This window comes from Vitis vinifera, chromosome 4 (genome assembly GCF_030704535.1).
Source record: "Vitis vinifera cultivar Pinot Noir 40024 chromosome 4, ASM3070453v1".
Classification (NCBI taxonomy): domain Eukaryota; kingdom Viridiplantae; phylum Streptophyta; class Magnoliopsida; order Vitales; family Vitaceae; genus Vitis; species Vitis vinifera.
The window spans coordinates 1,846,724-1,872,691 of NC_081808.1; the positions used below are offsets into that span (position 1 = coordinate 1,846,724).

The window sequence follows — 25,968 nt, forward strand, 5'->3', positions numbered from 1 at the left end:
TGATAATAATTTTATTTGAAATGTTAGTGGAATTAGAAAATCACGTATAAAGTATTTATTTAGAAAATGTTACAAATGATTTTTTAATACTAAAAGTGATTTTTTAGATTTTTAATTTTTTTTTTTAAATTTTATCAAATATCTAAGTTTTTTTTAAAATATATTTTAAATTAAAAGCGCTTCTTAAACGGATTCTTAATTAATTCATACCCATGTCTATTATGACAAATTTAAGAGGATTGGAGGTCAGATGAAACGGAGAAAACGAAATAACACAAAAGACAGAACGGAGAAAACTAAACGGAGGAACCCAAACGGTCTAGACTCGTCCCTGCGCTCTGAGAAGAAGCCTCTCTCTCCCTCTCTCAGAAATCACAGCCGAAATTTCTCAAAAGCCCATTGCTCAGACTCTCAAAAATATCCATACCCATTTGCTATCTCTCTGAATCCATTGAATAAATCCCAGAAACCTAATAAACAACTCCCATGAACCAACTGGGTGTGTCGACATTGCAGAGTTATACACTATTTACAACGGAACGCCTTCTCCGGCCGTAAGAGCGTCCCAGTGAGCCATGACGGAGGTACCTTGGATTCCACGTAAAACCCCATTACTAGGATTGGAGGTTGATGGTGGAGTACGGTGAAATTGGGGGGTTTGGATTGAAACGTTGCGAAAGTTTCGCTTTTTACGCAGCGAGAGGCACAATACGTTGAGAAAATTGGGTTTTGGCGTAAGAAGCTAATCGCTGCCTCCAATTTGAGAGGTACTGTGCTGTAAAATTTGTTCTTATTTGAATGCTTTTGAATTTCTTTGTTGATCTGCAGCAGTTGTTGGTAGGTTGGTAGTCTCTATTTTAGACTGTAGTTAGGCTGAAACGTGAAAGCCTCTAGCGCTCTCTCTTTAGATTACACTCTTCTGCGATTCGGATCTTACACACACGTTTTCTTCTCTCTCTAGCATTTGCCTTTCTCTCTCCTCAGAAGTAACCAACAACCATTCGTTTTCTGGGGTTTTCAGTCATTTCGAGTCCATAACTTTTGAATTTGTGTGTTTTTAGTGATGTATGAATATAAGTATTTGATTATTGGATTTTTCAATGGGTTGAAGTATTTTCATTGCTGCGGGGATTAGTTGTTCGGAAAAATGCCTTTTGTTCTATGAGTTGAAATTTTATGGTTTTTATTGATCTAATTATGATGTTTGAGCTGGTGGGTGTTTGGTTTCTGGGTGAACTGGTTTTCTTTTCATTTGGAGTATTGAACCTTTTTGAGGTTCTGATTTTTGGGCAAGATTTTGTTTGTTCAATTACTGGTGTTTCTTTCTTTCTTCTTCCTTTTTTTTTTTTTTTTTTTGTTTTTTGTTTTTTGGTGGGAGGGTGGTTTTGTGATTTGTTTCTTGGATAAATTTAGGCTCTTGAGGGCTGAATTCACTGAAGAAGGTTTTCTTTGAATAGAGAAAATCATGAGAATTATGTGGAGAATAATTCAAGGGGAGGAGGAGGATTGTGTGGAGAATGATTTTCTCCTGAATAAAGGAAATAAACCCATTTTCTGTTTATAAAAGCAATAAGTACTTGCCTATATTTATGGTTTGATTCCATTGATATGATATCAGATGAACAGAGCCTCGAGTTTCCCTTGTGGGTGATTGATTATTTGATTACCTAGGTTTTTACTTATTCTTTGTGACTCTCTCCCTCTTTCAAATGATCTTTGATACCTTTTGTATGACTTTATTATTCTTCGATTCATTATATGGGTTTGTTGGTCTGCTCTTTAATCATGCTTTTCAATACGTGAAACTTTTATTTATTTATTTTTATTAAAGAGCTTCAGCTTCAATGATGGAAAAATTTGATGTTCTTTTATCCGTTATTAAGATTGCTTTTTTAGAGAGCATTTGTTGTGGATTTATCAGGTGTTTTCCTTGTTAAGTGATGTTTGTTCTGTTATTCAACTTTGTACTGGGTGTTATCTTTTCTGCTATCAGGGGTCTAGCTTTAATTCATGGAAAAGCACAATAGACTTGAAACTGTTTCTGCGAATATGTGAGCTTTAGGAAACCAGTAAAACTTGCCCCCTGCTTGTAATCCTTATTCTGTTCTTAGGTTACTTCTTCTTTAGTGTTTTTAATTGATTATGTTCCAGTTCTGATTATCATTAGTTGATTCAGATTAAACAGAAAATGAGGGTCTCCAGAGTCATTGGAACTGTGGTTTGGTTGAATAGTAGTAAATATGCATCTCGGTGTAAAGAATCTCTCCAGCAGACTAGATTGATGACCACAAGTAAGTGGGTTCAAGACTGAAGCAGGAAGAAGAGGGTGCAGGATCTGGAAGTTGTGATGGATAAGTGGAAGATAGCTTCCAAAGTTTTGTTCCTAATGGAGAGGTATTAAAGGAGGCTGAGCTGATTATCCCAGTGAGGTCACTGGATCAGTATAGGAGGCAGATTAATCTGCCAAAGCCCCATATAATATCTGATTTTATTTGAAAATCACCCTAATAATTTGAATTGTTTAAGGATCAGAAGGGGGTTTGTGGTATGGGATGACCAAGGAAGCCGAGGACCTGGTGGCTGAAGAGGAGGGGCTTCTTGAGCAACATGGTGATAAAGCTGCTGAGCATGTTACAAGGTTTTTAATGATGTTGATAGATAAGCAGCTTCCCGGTGGATAAAATTGCCCATTTCAGGACAAATTTTTGTCTGCCATTTGATTTTTGGACCAAGGTGCAGAAGTATCCTCAACATTTTAGGGTGGTTAAGTCTGAGGATGATCTTGAGTATTTGGAATTGTTTCTTGGAATCCTGCTTGGGCTGTGACAGAATTGTATAAGAAGACAAATGGGTGAATGGAGGTATTATCCCTACCCTAGGTTTGTGTTCCCCTTCCTTTCCCCATGAAATCTCCTAGCTACAAAAAGGTGTATTGGTATGGAGGAAAAATTGATCACTTTTAGAAACAGTCATATTTATCTCCTTATGCAGATGCCCAAAGCCTCGAAGCTGGGTCACAAGAATTCGATAAGAGGGCAGTAGCTGCTATGCATGAGTTGCTTAGCTTTACAATTGAGAAGAGGTTGATCACAGATCACCTCACCCACTTCTGTTGGAGATTTGTGATGCCTCAAAAGCTTAGGAGATTTCTTCTGAAGCATTTTGGAATTTTCTAAGTCTCTGTGAGGGAGAAGAGGTTTAGCATGTATTTGACTGAAGCCTATGCAGGTTCAGATCCGATTGAGAAAGGTCCTTTGGTTCTTTGGAAGGAAAAGGTGCAGGGTCTTATTGGTTAGAAAGGAAGCACAGAATTGAAACTTTTGATGACTTTTTGTCAGATATGGAGGATACTAATGTGTTTGAGATTGATTATGAGAATGGAAATTTTAATGTAGAAATCGAGCGGGAGGAAACCATCGATGGTTTAGGCAATGCCTTGCTTGGAGACAATGTTTAGATGGAGATTGGAGAGATCTGCATTGCAAAAAGGGATACTGAACTATCCCAAGGTTATATCTCTTTTCTTTTAATATAAATTTTTGTTCTGAATTGCTTAATTTAGTTTCAAAGGTTCTATATTTGTTCTTGGATTTCAGCAATCCAGTAGGCAGAAGAAAGCAAAAGACTTTTAGTATCGATTATCAAGAATATCTTTTGGCATATACTTTGTTGGAGTCCTCAAAATTCGCCTTTGATTGTTGGAAATAAGAAATAAGAGATCATTACATAGTTTTGGAGGTAACCATCATTAAAACACCAATAGACAGTGGATTGACAACATGCTCTAAGATTGGATATTCTTCAAATTTCAGACAAATGATGGAGAATGTTAGACTCTGGTGGTGGGTTATTAGAAGAACGTTAGCACATTAGAGAATACAAGGCTCATTAATGATGTTTACTCCAGCCCTTATAGGTCCCACCTGTTTGTTGCTTGAGGAAACCAAACCCCTCTTTCGGGTAAACTACTTATAAAATATTCTGTTGAGTAGAGATACTTTCATTTTCCGAAAAAGTAAACAAATGGCATTTTTTAAGTGAGTATATTAGTATATAAGTAAAAGAGCCAGCTCCTTCACAGGAAAAGATGACATTTTTTAAAGTAGTACTGCAGAGGCATCTTTTCTCTGATTTCTCTTTGGAAAATTGCATGTACAACAATTCTTTTGTGGAGTGCTAGTTTCATGTTAGAGTGATGATCTATCTGTAGGTTTTATAACAACTAAGGTTCTTGGTAATATGACAAAATTTTCAGTTTAACGTTGTCATTTTCTGAAGAATGATCATGGGATCTTTTGGATTATTGAAGGTGTAGTTGTTATTGCTTTTGATGCCATAACTTAGGTGCATTGTTATGAATTTTTGCTTTAGTTTTCACATGTAACAATGAAATCACATATGCTTTGTGTGTTACAGTACCCAATTAAATTTTTAATTTCTATGGTCTCTCTCCTAGCCACTGAAAAAGGGTAAAAAAGAAGAAGAGATCAAAGAATTTCCTGGATATCTATGTTGACTTACCGATACTGGGCTGATTGAACATCATAGGAAGATCTGCAGCATATTAGCAAACTGCAGCTTAAATATGCCTGCTAACTGCTTGGCAGATTCTGTGAGTGTACTTCATTCTTCATCACTAATTTTACTTCATCATGTACTGATAAAATGCATTTAGTCTTTGGCAATAAGGCTCAGGCAAAGGAATGAGGGAAGCTGCAGTTCACGGAAAAGCTCTAGACTCTGTTTATATTTGGGTTCTACACTCGATACTCTGTTTGCAAACTACATTGCAGGAACCCAGTTAATCCAGAGTCACATAGAAATGGCAGAGGACAAAAGAGGATAATCGGCCCTCATGGGCTGCATTGTTTGAAGCCATCCTTGTTCTGAAGCCCAAGCTGGGTGTATTGACCTGCACAGCCATTTTCCAGGTCAGCTGCCTGTCTTCAAGTTTATATATTTGTCGGGACAGTCTTTCAGGCCGGCGATTCTTGAACTCCGGCAAGATTTGCAGTTACTGTGCAGCTCTACCTGCTTGAGGAGGAGGGTTGATGAGGATACTGAGCCACATGCAGGGCGGGGCTTCTGTGAGTTGTGATACATTGAGTCAGGGATGATAATAGTGAGGTATTAGAGTTTTTCAATACAGAAATTGTCATCACAAGCCATAACTTCGAATATTTTATATGGAAGAATTGGAAGGAATTAGAAACCTTTTATGTGATGTTTGATAGCTATTTTTGAAAACAGTTTTTGAAAATTATTCGTTTTATAAAATAAAAGTTTGTTTTAGAACTTGAAATGTTTTTAATATTTTTAAATATGTTTTAAAAATATTTTTTGTATACGGTGTTTTATTTTTAATCATTTTATGTGTTTATATGATTATATTTTAAAACAGTTTAAAGAAAATAATTGAAAATAACATAAAAATATTGTCTGAAAATATCATATTTTTTATTTAAAAAAAATTGTTTTTTAGTTGTGAAATGAGCTTTTCTAAGAGAATATTGTTCTCGAAAACCATTGTCAAATAGTCTCAATTTTTATTACATTTTTTTTTTTAGTTTCCCTCTTAAGAAACTAGGGATGACAATTGAATGGACAACATTTTCAGGGCTATCACCAACCCCTAATAAGATAATTTTTTTTTTTCAAAGAAAATTTCTCTGATGCACTTAGGGATGATGATGACAATGGAAGAAGAGATAAGATGGATGTGTGGAGATCTAGTTGTCTTTGTTAGTCTAAGGGTTTTCCTAATTGTGTTTTGATGATTATAAACCATGATTAAGTTGTTAATTGGTTTGAATTATAAAGAATTTTAAGTGTTAATTCGAAAATTCATCAAAGGATCAATGAATGGAAGATTAAGATAATTGGAAGACATTTTAATTATAAAAAACATGTGTAAGATGAATGTATAAGTGTATTTAGGATTTTCATATCTTTTCATGCATTTTTAAAAAGTTGGTTTATGCATTAAAGTTACATTTCCATTAAAACTTGAGTTTTATCAAACGAACTTTAGGCAATTCGTTTTAAAATTGACATATTAATTTACCTAAAGACCTTACCTAAGTGTTAGAAGCAAAAATATCAGAAAAAGATAGGTTTTCGGGGCAAAATTGGTAAATTAGTCGAGGCATTGGTGAACTAGCTCAACCAGTTAGGGATATCGGTTGATCGGTTAACCCTTCTTGGTCAACGTTTGGTTGAGAGATGCAAAAAACCTTCTCTCTTCAAGGAACCTTTATTTCCCGGTCAAGGGATATGTCTTTTTGATCGAAGTTTGGTCAAAGACTGATCGATGTCTGGTCAAGGATCGATCAAGGCCTAATGGTCACCTGCTATGCATTTAATGCTCAACGACTAGTGAACCAATCGAGCCCTAACTTGACCGATTGAGGTTGTCTTTTTGGAATTTTGATGCCCAAGGCTAGAAACTTATAAATTGAGAGCTTCATTTCATTTATGAGTAAGAGAACTCATGCATTTATTTGTTTAATTACTTGTTCTTGCCTTAAAAGCTCTCATTCTTTTCATGATGCATTAAATCTTCATTTGCATATTCTTTAGTGCACCTTTGTGATTCATCTTAGTTTTGAGTTGTATTTGAGTAATTGTTAAGGTAGGTTAAGAGATTTGAACTTGTTATTTGAGTGTTAGAAGCTTTAAGTGAGTAAAGACTTGAAGGGACTGTGTAAGAGTCCATTAGAGCCACAATCAAAGTGTAAAGGTGTTGAAAACTTGGTTGAAACTTCAAGTTTAGTGGAGTCCTCACTCAGTTAGGAGCTTAAGAAGAGTGGACATAGGCAAGGGGTGCTGAACCATTATAAATTCTGAATTTGCTTCCTCTAACTCTATCTCTTTATATTTGTGTTTTTTTTTGCTTGAATTTGTAGTGTTTGAAAAAGATTTTTTAAAACCCAATTCATCCCATTTCTTGGGTGTTTTCTCTATTAAGATTAACCTTTATTTCCTCAAATTTCATAAAAGAAAAATGATTATAATCACATCATCTATTAAAATATGATGTGACATTTAACTGTCATTTTAAAGTATTAAAATTATCCTTCTTATTTCCTCAATCACTAAAAATTTAGAAATTAATAAAAAACATTATCATAAATTTATCTTAAATACTTACATTTAGCGATTTTTCAGCAAATATAATGAAATATAATGGTAACTTTTAAAAAACGGTAATTTTAAAGGGACAATTGTCTTTTGGACCCAAAAATTAAGATTTGACCTATAAAAGTTGCATAATTTATGGAGATGATATAAAATATGAAGATATCAATATACCCTTCAAAACTATTTTCTACCATAATATTTGAGAAAATTTTTTATCTTAATTTTTTTTAATAATTATTCTGAAAATTTATTATTTTTAGAAAGCTAATTTTTTTTTAAAATATATTATAAAAATATGTCATTTAAAAAAAATAAATTTGACATATTTTTAGTTATTTTTTATATGCACAATTTTAAAAATATATATTTTCCAAGATGTTTGATTTTTAAATAATAATAATTTATTTTTATTTTTTTGAAAAAGGGTGTCTTTTTTTCCAAATCACTAAATTTTATTGAGGTTTTCAAAAGGAATAAAATTTAAGTTAATATTTTTCTACGTTTTTTTTTCATAGTTAACAAAAGTCATTTTTGAAAAGATAAAAAAATGTATATCATTCTTTTTAATTTTCCTACTTTTTCTAGGTCTTGGGCTTAAATAGTGAACTTATATGGACCAAAACTTAATTTTTGGATTCAACTAGGTCTAAAACACAATTATCCCAATTTTAAAAGAGTCTTTTGAAAAGATTTCATGACATTCACATATGACTACGACATGACTTTATCATAGATAAACATGCAATCATATCTAATACAAAGCATTTAAAATGACTGTAAATTTATGAAAGATGCCTAATATTTATCAGCTTTAAGTTGTTGAAGTCTTTAGTTCATTCTTAGCAACTTATTTAATACAGGCGGTTGAGCAGCTCTGACTTGAAGGTCTTGGATAGAATCTGAAGAGTGCCCAAGTGGGTTTTGTCCCACAAATTCATTAATTTCTGAAACAAAAAAGACAAGGGTAGGTCACATCCCTTGGGTGGAAAAAAACTAAGCTTTCTTCCTAATTCAATTTATTGAATACCAACGACTAAGTAATGAAGAGATAGATTTGATCAAAAAGTCAAAATAATCAATGTTTTAAATAATTTATTAACATTTGGAAATAAGTATATATAACTAATTGATTGGGACTTAGAGATGGTTATAGCCAATTATGATTTAAGATTTGTATTAATTCTTATCAACCTTGTTGACCATTCAATGCATTAATTGTTGTAAGACTCTACAATGGGATGATATTGTCTTTGATTTGATTGAAAAATATAATTTTGGTATTATAAAATTTTATTAAATGTAAAATAATTTATGGACGAAATTGAGTTTTCGATCAAACTAACCTGTTATGTCAAAAAAAAAAAAAAAAAATCAATCTAAATTTGTGCTAAAAACATTTATCAAAGTAATATGTTCGTATAGCATCAAGTTCCATGTTATTATTATTTTTTATTTTTTCATTTTAAAACCATGGTTATTAACAATGGTTTTTAAAATTACGATTCATAACCGTGGTTTTAAATTTAAAGTTAAAACCCCAATCACCAATTGTGATTTTTTACACTAAAAATAAAAAATAAAAAACACGTAATTACAAATATTAGATTGATAAATATTTTTGGAGGGGATCAATTTTAATTATTTTTATCTCTAAAATTGAAAAACACGCTAATTTACATGTGAAAATATCAGAAAAAACTATATCATAATAGCTAAATGACACCCAAGATTTAGGTAAGAATATGAGGTTTGATTTAGAGTTGTTGAATTCAAATTTTAAATTGTAGTTGTTAAAATTTAAGATGAGTTCATAAAGGCTTGATTGATGCATCTACCAGTTGATTCATAATGGTGATAACTGACATGAGAAAACTCGTAATTAATTATTGTTAGAGACTTGATCATGGACAAAATAAGAGTCAATAGCAACATATTTTCATCTCCAATGAATTTTTAATAAATTTTGAATAGTGTAAAACCAATAATACCAAGTTCATTGAGAAGATGTTGTAGCCAATTTAATTTTGCAGTACTAGTGGCAAAATGGACAAAATCTTTTACATTTTGGAACTTTATAATATAGGATTTGTACGAAGAAAAACAACATAAGTCAAAGTTGATATTCTATCAGCTTTCTTACTAGGTTAATCAAAATTAGCAGAGACATGCAGAATTTGATTTTTTATATGATGGGTGAAAAGGGCAAAATGAAATTCCATTTAAGATATCAGAATTTGATTTTTTATATGATGGTTGAAAAGGGCAAAATGAAAAGTTCCTTAAAGATATCTAAGGACTCATTTTGTCGTTGTATGGTGTGTGCAATGGGTGGCTTGTGCATAAATTGGGAAAGTTTGCTCACTGCAAATGAGATATTTAATTGGATTAAGGAGATATTGCATGACTCTTGACAATACAATGGTTGAGAATAAGACATGAGGATATAATGTTGTCAAAGAAAGTGAGAGGTTTAGGACCTGTTTGGTTGTTGTTTTAAAAAATTATTTTTTTGTTCTTAAAAACAAGAAACACTAAAAAAATGTTTGAGGAAGGGGGTGTATTTTTGTTTTTTGTGTTCCCGTATTCTCAGAAACCATTTTTTTTTTTGTGAATAAAAAAAAAATGTTTTTATTATTTTTTCATTGCTCAAAAAACATATTGTACTCCATATTTTTTTACTATTCAAAGAGCTCTTTATTTAAAAAAATTATAATTTATGTAAAATTTTTAAAATGAAATAAATTTTTAAATTTAAATGAATTATATATATAAAAATTATTTATATATTTATAATATCAAGTTAATCGAAGAAAACACTTTATTAATTAAAAAAAGTTTCAAACAAGTTTTTTGTTTTACTTGTTCTAAAAAGCTTTTTGATGTCAAACCATGTCTTTTTTTTTTTTAAGAACAAAAATTGTTTTCTAAAATTCAGTTTTCAAATATAATTTTTTTTTAAACACCAAAAACTGTTTTTCAAAACAGTTTTAAAAAACAACAACCAAACATGCTCCTAAATGTTGATACTTCCATCTTGATTTTCTCAAGCAAGTCTTCAACGTATTTATGTTGGGTGAGGGAGTAGATACCTTAGACATGGAAAAATAACTAAGTTGTCTTAAGTCTTTAAGTGAAAATCTATGGGCTATGGCATTAACAAATTGCCACAAAAGTTGGGAGGAGTTTCCAATGGGTATGTAACTCATTTGGGTAGACTGCTCTATACCCTACTAAGCAGAATAATTATGTGGAAATTTCGTGTTGTATATTCATCATTACTTAGTAATATATACACAAAGTGAGCTTAATTTATAGATTGCACATACTAGGGCATAAAATAGTAATGGTCTGTGGAAGAGAATATTGTGATGAAGCTATACAAGGAAGGTTGTACAATATTAAGCCATGAATACGAGGTTACATAATCTTTTGTCCGTAAAACATATGATGAATTCATGGTCAAATCCATTCATTTACTATCTATAAGATCATGTGAGGGACTTTTAAGAACATCATATGATCGATTTGACATGAGTCGTTTTTAGTAGTAAACGAGACTTCAATTTTACTGTTGAATGACGTCTTTTGTTTGATTGGACATTTGCTTGAGAGAGAGGAAAACTCTAGATGATGCTTGGCAACCGATTTAACTCAACGTTTGAAAATAAGATCTAAAATCATAAACTAAGGATAACAAAAATGAAATAACAAAATTTTATTTATTTATTTATTTGATGTTTTTAATTAATTAATTATATTTAAAAAAAAGTGTCTGTATCGTGACCAAGATCTTGAAGTACAGTACATGAAGGTCTAAAGATGGTGTTGGACCAAAATTTTGAGGCACAGAAAGGCAGCCATGATCAGATGAACCACAGCTAATCATGCAGTATGCAGAGAGAGAGATAGATAGATAGATAGGGGGAGAGAGAGATAATAAATAAGGTTGAGGGTTGGGGATGGTGGTAGCTAAACTGCACAACTATATCTGTGTGCTCTGAAAGGCCTTCAACCACCTGCATATATGTTGTCTTTCAGCTTCTTTATTATCACAGGCTGGGCAAAGCTTGGACATGGTGGTCACTTTCATCGTTTTACCTGGGTGTAGTCTCAGTTTTGAATTTTCTTCTTCTTCATTCTTCTTTTTTTTTTTTTTTTGATTGATTGAAGAATTAATGGCAGTTGAAAGCTCCCAACTGCATGCAGCCTGAGTTGGTGCCCGCATTAATTATCCTCCACCCACCTCCTTTTCATAAATAAACCCACTCAGCCCTCTGCTTCCTCATCTCCTCACCCCACTTTTTGGCTTTCATATTCTTGAGATATGGCTGGTGAGCAGCATCTCTTAGCTACCGAGATTGTGAACCGTGGAATCGAATCCTCCGGCCCTAATGCTGGATCCCAGACCTTTTCAGTGAGGGTCCGACGGAGGCTGCCGGACTTTGTCCAATCTGTGAATCTTAAGTATGTGAAATTGGGGTATCATTATCTCATCAACCATGCCATCTACTTGGCCACCATCCCTGTCCTGGTGCTTGTCTTCAGCGCTGAGGTTGGGAGTCTCAACAAGGAGGAGCTCTGGAAGAAGCTCTGGGAGGACGCCCGCTACGACCTCGCCACTGTCCTCGGTTTCTTCGGCGTCTTCGTCTTCACCCTCTCCGTTTACATCATGTCCCGCCCCCGCTCCATCTACCTCATTGACTTCGCATGCTTCAAACCCCACGACGATCTCAAGGTAAATTCTATTTTTATTTCGTCCATTACTATCATCTATGAATAAATATTCATCACTGATCTTCGTTTTATGCAGTTGTCGAAGCAGCAGCTGATCGAAGCGGTTAGAAGATCTGGAAAGCACGACGAGGCGAGCATAGAGTTTCAGAAGAGAATTCTAATGTCATCAGGCATAGGAGACGAGACGTACATCCCAAAGGCGGTGATGGCCGGAGAGAACTGCGCGACGATGAAAGAAGGACGAGCAGAGGCCGGGATGGTGATGTTCGGGGCGCTGGACGAGCTCTTCGAGAAAACCAGAGTCCGGCCGAAGGACGTGGGGGTGCTGGTGGTGAACTGCAGCATATTCAATCCAACTCCATCACTCTCTGCGATGATCATCAACCACTACAAGATGCGAGGCAACATCCTGAGCTTCAATTTGGGCGGAATGGGGTGTAGTGCGGGAGTGATAGCCTTAGATCTGGCTCGCGACATGCTCGAATCGAATCCAAACAACTACGCCGTAGTGGTGAGCACAGAGATGGTGGGATACAATTGGTATCCGGGAAAAGAGCGGTCCATGATCATACCCAACTGTTTCTTCCGCATGGGCTGCTCTGCTCTGCTTCTCTCCAACCGCCGGAGTGACTACCGGCATGCAAAGTACCGGCTCGAACACATTGTTCGCACGCATAAAGGTGCTGATGACAGAAGCTTCAGGTACCTTGTTTCTTCCCTTTTACTCAAAACTTTTTTTTTTTTTTCCTTAAATTCGAATAAATACTATTATGAAGTATAAATTAAAACAAAAACAAAAATTAAAAAGTTGAGCCTGACCCATTGCTGCCGTGCAAGTTGCAACACCTACTGTCAAGTACTCATAACAATAAAGCTGTCGTAACATCCCCGAAGTTTTGAGAAAGACAGCAGTTAAAGGCTGCAATTCTGGGGAAAGGGTCAGAGATGGAACATTTGAGTAAATGATATGGCACGTGAAGAGGTTTGACCTCTACTTCTCTGCAACTGCACACATTAATGGGGGTGGGGCACTCCCAGTGGTACTCCATAGCTGTTCTTCAATCAATATCCAACCACCCAGGGCCACCACTCATAAAGATCCAATCGAGCCTCCCTGAAAATGGGCTGCCCATACTGTCAACAAATAAATATCTGTCCTATCCTTCTGGTTATTCTTCTAATTATCCTTCTAATTCAAAAACTAAGGTATTGTATTATACATCAAATCTTGCTGTCTACAGGTGTGTTTACCAGGAAGAAGACTCAGAGAGGTTCAAGGGGCTGAGAGTGAGCAAAGACTTGATCGAGATAGGCGGGGACGCGCTCAAAACCAATATCACCACCTTGGGGCCTCTGGTGCTTCCCTTCTCTGAGCAGCTTCTCTTCTTCGCCACCCTGGTCTGGAGGAACCTCTTCGGCCACGGGGGCCCTCAGCAGCCGCCGACAAAGCCATACATCCCCGACTACAAGCTCGCATTCGAGCACTTCTGCGTCCACGCCGCCAGCAAGACCGTGCTGGACGAGCTGCAGAGGAACTTGGGATTGAGCGACAGCAACGTGGAGGCTTCGCGCATGACCCTGCACCGCTTCGGCAACACTTCGAGCAGCAGCATTTGGTACGAGTTGGCGTATTTGGAAGCTAAGGAGAGGGTGAAAAGGGGAGACCGAGTCTGGCAAATTTCATTTGGGTCTGGGTTCAAGTGCAATAGCCTTGTGTGGAGGGCTATGCGCCGGGTGAAGAAGCCCTCAAGCAATCCTTGGCTTGACTGCCTTGACAGATACCCGGTGTACCATTAAACCCTGCTAGTGTTTAAGTTGGATTAGCTTAAAAATAGTATTTATGCGTTGGGTTTTATTGAAAAGGATTTGATATTATGGAAACAATATTTGAAAGGAGTGAAATGTTAAAATCTATGATCATGTCATAGAAGTGAAGTGGTTTTTACAAGCTTAGAATAATTTTATGAGATGATTATTTATGGGTGATGATAAATGTACTCACCTAATCTATTTAAGCTCATTTATTTAAATTTTAAATAAATAAATAAATGAAAGGGTATATTCTCTTTATCTTCTTTGGGCCTAACACACACTAAATCCTAACTTTAATCAGTTCTCTTCCTGCTTCCTTTACCCTTTTCTTTTCTTTTTCATCCATCCCAGTTTGGAGAGAAAAAAAAAAGACCAAAGAGAATTGAAGAAGAGGAGAATTGAGGGAAAGAAAATGAAGGGAAAAAAAAGAGGAAAATTTAAAGTGGGGAGAAGGGAGTTAGGGTTAGTAGTGAGGTTTTGGATGGGAGTAAAAGCTGAGTACACCTACTCAATTTTTAAAATTTTTTATTCAGAATTTTTTGGGGGTGGGGGGAAAGAAAAGAAAATGAGCAGGTGTAATGGAGAAATTTGGTGTGGGTGTACTTCCATTTCTGTGTATATATTTCCATCTCTCTCTTCCATTACAAAAGAAGAATGAAAACTGCAGCTAATAACTCTTGGAGTTTATCCATCTATTTAATTTCATCATTAATTGTATTTCAGCTGCCACATAAATGTTGACTGTAGCCCTTTATCCATGGACTTGTTTTGAGTTAAGGTGTGGGACTCACACCAGCTATCATCCCATCAATTGCTCTAACTTAATTAAAAAGGCACCCTTCAATGGCTTTAAGTGCAGTTATCTTTACATTATTTCCAATAGGGGTGATTCTTTGATATTGGAAAGCAATTTGTAGGTATTACATAGAATGTTACTATATAATTTTTAGTATTATATACAATTTCCCTTTTAGTACCCAAGTGGTTCAAATGAAGCAACATGGAAAATACATACAAATTAAATGCCAAAATTTATTTATTTTTTCACTTTTCCCTTAAAATTTTAACACTATCAATGTTAAAATTTAATAGTTTAATTTTAATTATATGATAAGCCAAATATGAAGATTTTGACAATAATTTATTTTGAATTTTGTTCCTTTTATGTAAGGATAATAATTTTTTAAGAGGGATTTAATGCTAACATAAATATGATATTAAACATATTGTATTTGAGTTCATGGTTTCAACTTGTGTAACCTATTTTGACTCATTTGCTTATGGTATCAAGTTAATAAAACCATAATTCACTCTTTGTTTGTTAACCCATTTAATTCATCTAACCACTTATTGTTGGGAAAAATTGAAAATAAAGAATATAATTTTTTGGATCAAGCTTTAATTATCATATTTGAAAAATAATTGATGTTTAAAAAGGTAGATCAATTAATTTTTTTATAGTATTCAATATTACAGCTCACAAGCCTATTCTAAAAGTCATAATTTGGGTGACTTATTCTTGGACTTAAAAATAATGCAGCATGATAATCTCTCCCCTAATACGAGACCTCATTGCTTCACTTTATGATATTTGGTTTTGATACCATTTATTGGATTGGATTTTAATAATCTCATCTAAAAATTAATTGATGTTTAATAAGGGTAGATTTTAATCATCTTTAAGTGTGTTAGTGTTTACAATCTATAGTGGCTAAAAGACTTTTGATTTCTTAGAAATTAATCAAATTAAGATTGTTTTTATCAAGTGACAACCTTCACCTTTATTGCCATTGCACTTTTGATTATGATTTATCCATCCTTAGAAAGATAAGAACATTTTTAAAACACATATTTTTATTTTATTAAATTTTTTTTAAAAAAACATATATCAAAATTATTCTTATTTTTAATAAAAATGTTTTAAAATATAACTAGGTTCTAAATATAAAATCAACCATAATAGTAAAAATAGTCCTTTCTATTTTTATTTTATTTTTTAACTTCTTCTAGTGGAAGCTCATGGAGTTACGTAATTATATCAACCATTCATCCTTCATCCCACTTTTCCAAAAAAGTCGGAGGCTTTGGCAGCTAAGTAGCTTCATTTTCCTAAGAAAAATTCAATGCCTGCCACTAAACTCGTTGTCCCGGCATCCCTACCCTCCTTACTTAACAAATGAGAAAGCTTTTTAAGTGGGTAGTGAAGATGTAGCTTCATTTTCCTTCAGAAAATTCAGTGCCACCAAACATGTTGTCTCTGCATCCCCTACTCTTTGGCTAACAAACGAGAAAACTTTAAGAGGTAGTAAAGATGAACTTGATAACTCACCGATCAAACGTGTCTTCTATGCTTAATTTCTATAGCACTAACAAGCTGACATTCTACAATTGTATCTAGTCTTGTTTCTTCTAAAAAGATGAAGTGCGATGCGTCTCTTTCTTTGAGGCATATTTTCTTTAATGGGGTTTACCATCCAAAATCAAAGAAGAAGAGAGTAGTGGTGGTGGAGGTGGCTCACAGGAATTGAATCTATTCTAATCTAACCACAAAATTCATTATCATATGTTGTCTTGGTGTTAGATTGGAGGCAGTCAAAAGAAGAGTGATGTTTTTCTTTCCATCTGAAATGACATGGTAATAGAGAGGAGAAAATTAGATGGTCCTAGATTCGACTTTAACTTATATGTTATATTTTTCTAATGGAATGGGAGATGGAATGAATTATAAGACATTAAGAAACGGACCTTTCTTTTGGGTCAAGAAATTGACTTTTTTAAGTCATGCGAAAAAAATTTTAATAGGTTTTTTTAATAGAATTCGTTAATTTCTTTACTAAAGATCCATATATTGGAATAATAGATAGACTTGTGCAAAGTTGTTACTATAAGTGAAAGTCCATAAGAATCTAACGGTAATTCCATCTTTGACGGTGCAAAATATTTTTCTTCAAGTGTTTTTGATAACGACATATGTAATGACTTATAAATATCTAAAAAATAAAGAATATTTATTTTATAAAATCAAATTATATATAAATTGATTGACGTATTCAATGAAGGTGCATTAGCAAAAGAGCACGAGGAAAGACAATTATCTCATTTTAGAATAGCTATATTTTGAGATGATTTTCAATTTTTCAAACTCGAAAAATAAGAAAAAAAGTTGAACATATATTATAATTTTAATAGATTATAATAGTAATGTAAGAAATGATGCTATGAGCCTATAACTTGCATATTCCTTCTTAATTAATTCATGCAATGAAAATATCCATAGATCAATACTATCTACGTACACTTATGATGGTTATTGTGTTTGGGATAATTATTCAAAGCCGACTCAAAGAAAAATGCCAAAAATGCTTTATACTTTAAAAAAATAAAAAAATCACTCATCATTGATATTCTACGACTGATAATTAAAACCATGTAGCAAGTCATTGAAATAAAATTTAAGTCATTGAATGTCACATTTGAAACAATTCAATCTAATTACCTCATAAATTAAACCCGACTAAGTTATTTCTTCAATTTCACCGCATTATTTTGAAAATGTGAACAAATTTTTTTAATAAAAGATAACGAATTCCTATATGCAATATATGACCGGATGGAAGATAGAAAATTCCTTACTAAAATTTTTCCACATGATACTTTTTGCATTTAAAAGAAAGATAGATTATTTTGCCATTGTAGCACCATCAAACAAATGTAAAAAAATTTCTTTCAATTATGGTATATGACCATATGAAAGATAGAGAATTTATATATATATATATACACGCTTTTTTCATTTTTTGGGCACGATCTTTCTTAGAAATCTAACAAATTATATATATTTATATAATTTTCAATAATTTACTTAGAGACTGACTATTCAAATATTGTAGAGTTACTATCTTTCAAATCCATGTTGGTATCTTCCACAACTATGTGAATGTGAGTCCATGTCAGTATCTTCCACAACTATGTGGTGGGTGAGAGGAGTAGGTGACTCTCCATGCAATAAAACAGCTGACAATGAAGAATTTTGCAAACATTGAAGGGAAACGTGAGAAATTTTCCAAGTCTTTTCTAGTGAGCTAGACATGAAGAATCTTCCAAGCAATGTTCAAGGGAAAACTAAGATTTTCCAAGCCTTTTCTAGTGAGCTAGACATGAAGAATTTTCCAAGCAATGTTCAAGGGAAAAGTAAGATTTTCCAAGCCTTTTCTAGAGAGCTCTCCACCAGTCGTCACTTCGGTGGCTTTTGTCTGGGTCACAATCATGGGAGAATTTTACCCCAAGTGCACTTTTTGTTTTTTTCTCCCAGATTCACAATTCAGATGGCTACCTTTGCTGTACTTTTCTTACCTAATTTCAGCATATTTTTCTACATATTTTGTTTCCTCCAACACCATGGTTTCCCTTGAGAAAGAGAGGTTCATGCATTTGTGGAACTTCCAATAATCATGTGGCCACTCATCAACTATAATTTTAGAGTTTAAACAAAGTCTCAACTCCATCTTACTTTCACTATCTTTTTAGTATTAGTCAGTCTGAGATACAAGTTCATTAGTCTTTGCTATAATATTTCAGGCTTTCAACAAGTTAATGATTTGATTTAGCGTTGAAACACAAAGTTGGACGATGTGAAAAGATTATGTCCTTAGTCTACTTTCTAGTAGTTTAAACTTCTAAGTGCAAGTGATTATTAAAGATAATATCATATATAAGATTGCAAGAGGTTGCATTTTTCGGTCTAATGACATTTGGCAATAGAACCATATTGATTGAAGTTGGGATGTAATTGAATCAAATTATCAATTAAATGTGATCAAATTACTTCTCAAACATAAATTGGTTACTTCTCAATGTGATCAAGTTACATGATTGGACCAACTTTTATATATATATATATATATATGCACACAAGAAAGAGAGAGTAGTCAAATTAGGAAATAACCTAATTATATTAGGAAGTAATTTGGTTTACTTACGAGATCGACTTATATTATGTATGTAAGTTGCCCTAGTTACATGATTTGATCACATTGAGAAATAACCTAAGCATATTTGAAAAGTAATTTGATTACTATTAATTTGGTTGAATTATTTTCCAATTTCGATCAATATGATCAAGTTATTTTTCGATGTGATTAGGTTACTTAATTAGACCCACTTGCTTCTTTAGTATGAGTAGGTTCTATAAGTAGCTAGAGCAAGTTGCTTCCTAATGCAACTAGGTTATTTCTCAATTTGACTAGGTTGACTCTCATAATATCATATAATTAGTTATATAAGATCTTACCAAATATGACTTGAGGACCTTTCTTCTTAATTACCATACATATATTTATTAAAAAAAGCCTAAGTTTCAACTTATGTATCCACTCTTTGCTATTGATACATTAGTCTAATCATTTAGAATGTTAGAATAGGGAAAAAGATGAAAAATGGGTTCTATATATTTCTCATTCATTGCTTTCTTTGAATGACTTATTGAAAATAAAAATTGAAAAAAAATTATTCTCATATAATCGAAAATCCTCTCATCTCCGGATTTGAATTTCTTATTCTTGTATAGCATTGTGATTCATCTTCATTCATATTTTTTTACTCTTAATTAATCCATTTTTATCTCAATAAGCTAGCTTCTAATGCAAACATGTGCAAAACTAATGGTATTAGTGGATTAATATATTATTTAAAAATAAATTATTAAGAGACCTAAGTTTATCAAACATTAATGAAATACCTAAGGTATTATTTGGATGCACTTTTTTTTTTTTTTAAAAAAAAAATCCTTTATAAAATGCAAAAACTCTTGTAACTGATATTTAATTACCTTATGTTCTCAAAAATATTTTTTAAATAAGAAATGAAAATTATTTACTTTCTCAAACTTGAAAATTTTTTAAAAGTATTTTTCAATAACATTAGATAAGTCTTCGCTTTTATGAGAGCTCTAATATTTTATGGAAGATGCTCTTTTTCTTTTTAATGAAAAGAAGAAAAGAAAAGAGGAAGTGTATTCTGACATGACATAAAAGTTTTTGCTTGAATAAGTCTTAAGTCTTTGTTGAACTCCTAATTTTCAATTAAAAAATAAACAGGAAGCGTATCCAAACAGACCGTACCTAAGTTCAATCGTAGATGAGTCAATTAGCCACCCTGGTTTGGTTGATCTTTGGGCACTACCACCCACTGATCTATAAATACATCACCAAGGCCTCCCCTTACCTTCATCAATCTTCACTTACACTTCATCATCTCTAACCCCATCTCTCATTTACCACCATGGCCGGTGACCAAAACCTCCACCATGTCTCTAAAATAGGGATCATCGGAGCTGGCATAAGCGGTATCGCAGCCGCTAAACAGCTTTCGGGTCACAGCCCAGTGGTCTTTGAGGCCACTGATTCCATAGGGGGTGTGTGGAAACACTGCACTTACACTTCAACTAAGCTTCAGACCCCTCGTTGTGATTTTGAGTTTACAGATTACCCTTGGCCTCAAAGAGATAACTCAAGCTTTCCTTCTCATATAGAGATTTTGGAGTACTTACACAACTATGCTTCACATTTTGATGTGTTGAAGTATGTGAAGTTGAACTCCAAGGTGGTGGAGATGAGGTATATCGGTGATGAGAGTGAAAGTTATTTTGACCAGCTTGAGACTGAACCCAGAGAGTATGGGAGGTTGTTGAGTGGTCGTCCTGTTTGGGAGGTCGCAGTGCAGACTAACCAGTCCCCAACCCTTCAGGTCATTTGCTCATTTCTTGGTGCTCCTTTTGTTTTTTTTTTTTTTTTTTACTGTTCAAGTTTTTAGCACAAATGGATTTGATATTGCATTGTTTTGCTACATGAATTAAATTTTTGGATCAAATTAGTAGATTAGTATGATATTAATTAGAATCGCTTGGAGTATGTTTGGCAATATTTTTAAAATCGGTCCTAAAAAAAACTGGTTGCAAACCTAAATATACATGAATAATAGTTTTCTCGGTTTATTATTAACAAAGGTAAAGTATACTTATGTGCAATACTAAATTTTTCAAAGTATTTTTCATTTTCTTTTCAATAGTTGTTCAAAAGATTTTACAAAAGAAACAACTAACAACACTTCAAAATTTCTTTGTCATCACAAACACAATTAGATTTAGTCCCGATACATTTATTTATCTAAAAAGCCTAAGACAATTTGGAAATTGTTTTCTAACTTAAGAAAATATGTTTGACAAATTTTTAAATGAAAATAGATTTTTTTAGAAACTTGTTTTCAAAACATGTTATTTTTTTTTTATAACAAATTTAAAGAATTTTCGATAATTCTTTTAGAAACAATTAAAAATATGAAGAATACTTTAAAAGCTTTTATTATATATGTAGTACATTATTTTTTAAGGAGAATATATAAGTTGAGAAAATTATTTTTGATATTTAAATTTTTAATTAAAATTTTATTTTTGAGGGCAAATAAGAATTGTCCTTTGAGAACCGTAATAAAAAGTATTATTAAATATGTCGTGATTTCTTTTGAATTTATGAAACAAGCTTGAAGATATATTCTTTTTTAGAAGACATAAAATTAAAACAATCAACCCTATTGATATTTTTTTAAGAAGATATAAGAGTAAAATATTGAACTTATTGATATTAGTGTTTCTAGAATGTTTGGATTGTTAATACAACATCTAAAGCTTTACAAGTAGTACCACACCCTTTGATTACATTTGATTGCCAACTTATCCTGTTTCACTTATTCAATTCCATTGTTCAAATCATTCTCTTGCTAGCTGTTATTCAAAAATCAAAAACCACTCTCTCTCTCTCTCTCTCTCTTATTGATTTAACTCCTAAGATAAAGTTGTTGCTGATTATTATTTGTTTCCAATTTTGTGAGTAGTGGTATGCTTTTGAATGTTTGGTGATGTGCCTTGGGAAATATGGGGACATACCAAAAATGCCAAGTTTTCCACCAAACAAAGGTAGAGAAATATTTCAAGGCAAGGTTTTGCACTCCCTGGATTACTCAAAGCTGGATGAAGCAGCTGCTCATAGGCTTCTCAAAGGAAAGAAAGTTGTAGTCATTGGATACAAGAAATCAGCAATTGATTTAGCCATGGAGGCAGCAGAAGCAAATCAAGGTAATGAAGTCAAACATTTTTAAAATAATAATTAAAATTAACTTCATTTTCAATGTCTCTTTCATTGAAAGCGCAACAGGAGAGGAAAGTTGACTAGTAAAGCTATGCCCAAGGTTAGTTCCTATTGAAAAGAAAAAAAATGTAAAAAAAAAAAAAAAAATTTATGTTTGGTTGTATAAAAAATATCAAAGAAAATAAAATATAATTAAAACTAATTAAAAACTTATGAATTTTTAAATTATTTAATTTTTATATTGACGAGTTAAAATAAATAAAACAAGTTTAAAATAACAAAAAAAAAAAAATTTATCTATTTTTAATCTATTTTTTATTTTTCTTCACTTTTTTTTCCTTCTATTTTTCCTTTATATTTTATTTTCCTTTCATTTTCTCTCAAATTTTCTGGAAACCAAACATAGCCCAAGTATTTTTTTTTCTTTGGAGGCCATATGGGAAAGAAAAGGTAAAAAAAACTCAATCCCACTACCCTTTGGGGTATTTTAAAAAAAGATTAGTCAACTTTGTCTCTCTTTGCAAATTGGGTTTTCAACAAAGTTCTCTGAGTTTTTTTTCAGTTAAACTAGTCTCCTCATGTCAGAGGGTTCTCACTTAATTCAATCTGGGTTTTTTCTTTTTCTTTTTTTTGGAGTAAAAAATAAAAAATATTATTGTATAATTGGTATATCTGACTTTCTTTGTTTTGCTTTGTGTTTGAAGATCCAGATGGGCAACCATGCACAATGGTGATAAGAACATTACATTGGACAGTCCCATCATATTGGATTTGGGGGTTACCATTTTTCTTGTTCTATTCCACAAGGTTTTCACAGTTCCTCCATGAGAGGCCAAATCAAAGCTTTCTCAGGACCCTTCTATGCTTTCTCTTATCTCCAATGGTAAATTCACATTTCCCCTTAGTGGTGTAGAGGTTTTTCAAAAGTATCAGTATCAATATTTGGTTATGTTTGAGTTTTGAAAAATAGAAAAGAAAAGTAGAAAATATCGGTGTCAATATTCTAATCTAAATGTTAATAAAGTTAGATTATATTTGATTTTTAAAAATAGAAAGGAATATAATGGGAACGTAAAAAGCATTAATATCACTCTTCTAACTTGAATGTTAATCAAGTTAGGTTAAGTCTAAGTCTTCAAAAATAGAAAGAAAAAGTAAGAAGCATGTGATGTGACAATATTCTAACATAAATGTTAAGCAAGTTATGTATGTTTGATTTTTGAAAAATAAAAAGGAAAAGTATTAAAGCATAAATATTGATATTTTAATTTAAATGTTAATCAAGTTAGATTATGTTTAATCACAATCAATATTCTAACTTTTGTTAATGAAATTAGGTTATGTTTTATTCTTTAAAAATATAAAGAAAAGTAAAAAATAGATTTAAATTTAATATATTATTTTTATATTTTACTTCAATTTCATTCCATTTATTTTAATTTTATAATATAAAAATTAAATAATTTTAAAATATACAATATTTTAATTAATTATTATTATATTTTATTTTCTTTTGAAGAACCAAATGTAATAACAATTATTTACAAATTTATGCATTTTAAAATTCAATAAATGATATAAATAAATTTGGAAAGTTGATAACAAAAATGTGCATTCAACTCTACAAATTATTTTAATCTATTTTCTTTTCTCATACACTTAGCACTAGATTTTTTCCAAGAAGAAAACATCGTCTTCTAAACTTAATCAGTAGCATCGGAGTCTATCTTAACTATTAATTCATTATCTATTGGTTCGAAATTCTATTGAAAATTGAATTATCATTTTCCCTCTTTTTTTTTCTATAATTAACTATCCTCCATGCATGCATATGCTTAAACTATAGCTTACCAACTTCACTAAATTTGTGGCATATAAATTCAGAGAAAAGCCATATCAAAGTTTATAGAGTCATACTTGGTGTGGAAGCTGCCTCTGGTGAAGTATGGACTGAAACCAGATCACCCATTTGAGGAAGACTATGCTTCTTGCCAGATGGCCATCTTGCCGGAAAATTTCTTCGCCGAGGCGGACAACGGCCGGATCTTGTTCAAGAGGTCGTCCAAATGGTGGTTCTGGAGCGGCGGAATCGAGTTGGAGGACAACACAAAATTGGAAGCTGATGTTGTGGCTCTTGCTACTGGATTTGATGGGAACAAGAAGCTCAAAGCTTTACTTCCTCAGCCCTTCTGCCGTTTGATCCAGCACTCCACTGGGAACCTACCATTGTACAGGTAATCGGAAAATTTAACAAAATTTATCAATTAATATTTATATAAATTATGTCTATTTTAAAATTGTGTCTATTTGAAAAAACAATTTAATTATAATTTTTATAAAGATTCGGGGTGGGGAAAAATTAAAACTTTGTCATCAAATTTTAAAAAAGAAATAATCAAAACATGTTATTAAATATGATTTTGAAACTGTAATATTAAATCATGTTTCAAAGAGATTTTTAACAATAAAAGCTTCACTTGTAGATCAAATGAAGGATATTTGGATGTATAAACCCTCGATCATGGATCCACATTTTGGAGAAGTAAGGAGATCCATGTTTAAAAAGCATATTTTTATTTAATTTTAAAAAAAATTAAATGTAAAATATTACTCTTCTTTTAGTAAAAACATTTTTGATAAAACTAATCAAAATATGTCTTTAAAAACCCGAGTCCAATTAGACACACATTGAAAATGGTCAATTAAGACAAGTCAATTTAATAATTTGACATTCTATCATAACTTCAATTGTTGGAGAGTTTGACAATGTCAACCAACAAGTTAAGAATAGGCTAAGACGTTATCCTAATTACCTATTGTATTCTCATTTTATCCCAAACCCATATTAGGGTTTTTGTCCTAATTATCTTAGTGTATTTTCATTCCCCCTCGAGCCCAAATTAGGGTTATTAGCTAAGTGGGATGAAAGAATGCCCGAGTCTTCTCCTTTAGAAATTATATACATATATATCTAAACACCCTCATTCCTTGTTTATACCTCTTCAAAACCAATTTGATGAGAAGTGAGGTAGAAAAGTCCTTAAAAATATGTGTTATCATTCTCCTTAAATTCACCAACTACATGTTGAATCGTGAAACACTTGAATCAATTTTATTATGCTACATAGAAAATGTTGAGGGTCGAGTTTACTCCTATTGTATTGAATCTTCTTATAATTTGGGGTTTAGTTAGATAACGAGAAAATAATATGTGACCGTAATTAAGGGGAGAATGAAAGTCTTTACCATTATTAATCTTCGGTTGATTAGTGAATTCTTGAATATCGGTATATCATGTAAGGATCTGATTGTCAAACCAGTTAAAATATGTTGTTTTTTTTTCTTATTTCCGCTTGTATGTGTGTTAAAACTACACACGTTTATTTATCAACCACCAAGATTTCATATCAAATTTCTCGTGTAAGCTGATTATATTCGTACATGGCAGGGGCACCATCCATCCACTGATTCCAAACATGGCGTTTGTGGGGTATGTCGAGAGCGTCTCCAACCTGCACACCTCCGAGTTACGCAGCAAATGGCTGGCGCAACTGGTGGACGAGCAGTTCAAGCTTCCCACCATCGAGAAGATGCTGGAGAAAACCAAAAAAGAGATGCAAGTAATGAAGAGAAGTACGAGGTTCTACAAGAGAAACTGCATTTCCACCTTCAGTATCAACCACAGTGATGAGCTCTGTGAGGACATGGGGTGGAAATCTTGGAGGAAGAACACCTGGTTTTCTGAAGCTTTCGGCCCTTACACTTGCCAAGACTATCAATACTGAGCTTACGAGCCTTATGTCACGGACTTAGTTGTTTCCTTGCTTTGTTGCTTTCCGTACAAAGCCTTATGTCACGGACTTAAGAGTTTCCTTGCTTTGTTTTCTATACAAAGCGAATCTTGGGTCTTGTTTAAGAAAAAAATAAGATGTGTTATCCTTTATATTTATATTTTTAAGCAAATTTCATGACTTTCCTTTTTATTAATTAATGGTACCATTTTGTGGAACATTTTTTTTTTAAAATTTATTTAATAACAAAAACTAAAAAGAAAAAAAATGAAAAGTATCAAAATACTCATGAGACTCCTTTTTCCTAATAAAACTAAGACTTTATTTCCTAGTAAGAATAATATTTATTT

At 32.6% G+C, this 25,968-nt stretch overlaps 2 protein-coding genes and 1 pseudogene across 2 annotated transcripts; all 3 read left to right on the forward strand.

Annotated features, from left to right (window-relative positions):
* Positions 1-264: 264 nt before the first annotated feature.
* Positions 265-5,224, forward strand: LOC109121538 (protein WHAT'S THIS FACTOR 1 homolog, chloroplastic-like; annotated as a pseudogene).
* Positions 5,225-11,415: 6,191 nt separating this feature from the next.
* LOC100252499 (3-ketoacyl-CoA synthase 10) lies at positions 11,416-13,944 on the forward strand. Its single transcript, XM_002282198.4, has 3 exons — positions 11,416-11,875; positions 11,951-12,576; positions 13,116-13,944. Exons 1-3 carry the CDS (start codon positions 11,465-11,467, stop codon positions 13,669-13,671), a joined length of 1,593 nt encoding a protein of 530 aa, XP_002282234.1. The 5' UTR covers positions 11,416-11,464; the 3' UTR covers positions 13,672-13,944.
* A 6,014-nt stretch (positions 13,945-19,958) lies between these two features.
* LOC100268120 (probable flavin-containing monooxygenase 1) lies at positions 19,959-25,628 on the forward strand. Its single transcript, XM_002280356.4, has 5 exons — positions 19,959-20,430; positions 21,574-21,814; positions 22,532-22,710; positions 23,712-24,061; positions 25,276-25,628. The coding sequence occupies exons 1-5, from the start codon at positions 19,966-19,968 to the stop codon at positions 25,610-25,612; spliced, it is 1,572 nt and encodes a 523-aa protein (XP_002280392.2). The 5' UTR covers positions 19,959-19,965; the 3' UTR covers positions 25,613-25,628.
* Positions 25,629-25,968: the final 340 nt, after the last annotated feature.

Excerpts from the sequence above, each read along its gene's own strand:
- LOC100252499 (XM_002282198.4), top strand. The coding sequence starts at position 11,465 with ATGGCTGGTGAGCAGCATCTCTTAGCTACCGAGATTGTGAACCGTGGA. Across the intron at positions 11,876-11,950 it reads AACCCCACGACGATCTCAAG|TTGTCGAAGCAGCAGCTGAT; the intron begins GTAAATTCTATT and ends CGTTTTATGCAG. Across the intron at positions 12,577-13,115 it reads GCTGATGACAGAAGCTTCAG|GTGTGTTTACCAGGAAGAAG; the intron begins GTACCTTGTTTC and ends TGCTGTCTACAG.
- LOC100268120 (XM_002280356.4), top strand. The coding sequence starts at position 19,966 with ATGGCCGGTGACCAAAACCTCCACCATGTCTCTAAAATAGGGATCATC. Across the intron at positions 21,815-22,531 it reads GGCAGCAGAAGCAAATCAAG|ATCCAGATGGGCAACCATGC; the intron begins GTAATGAAGTCA and ends TTGTGTTTGAAG. Across the intron at positions 24,062-25,275 it reads GGGAACCTACCATTGTACAG|GGGCACCATCCATCCACTGA; the intron begins GTAATCGGAAAA and ends CGTACATGGCAG.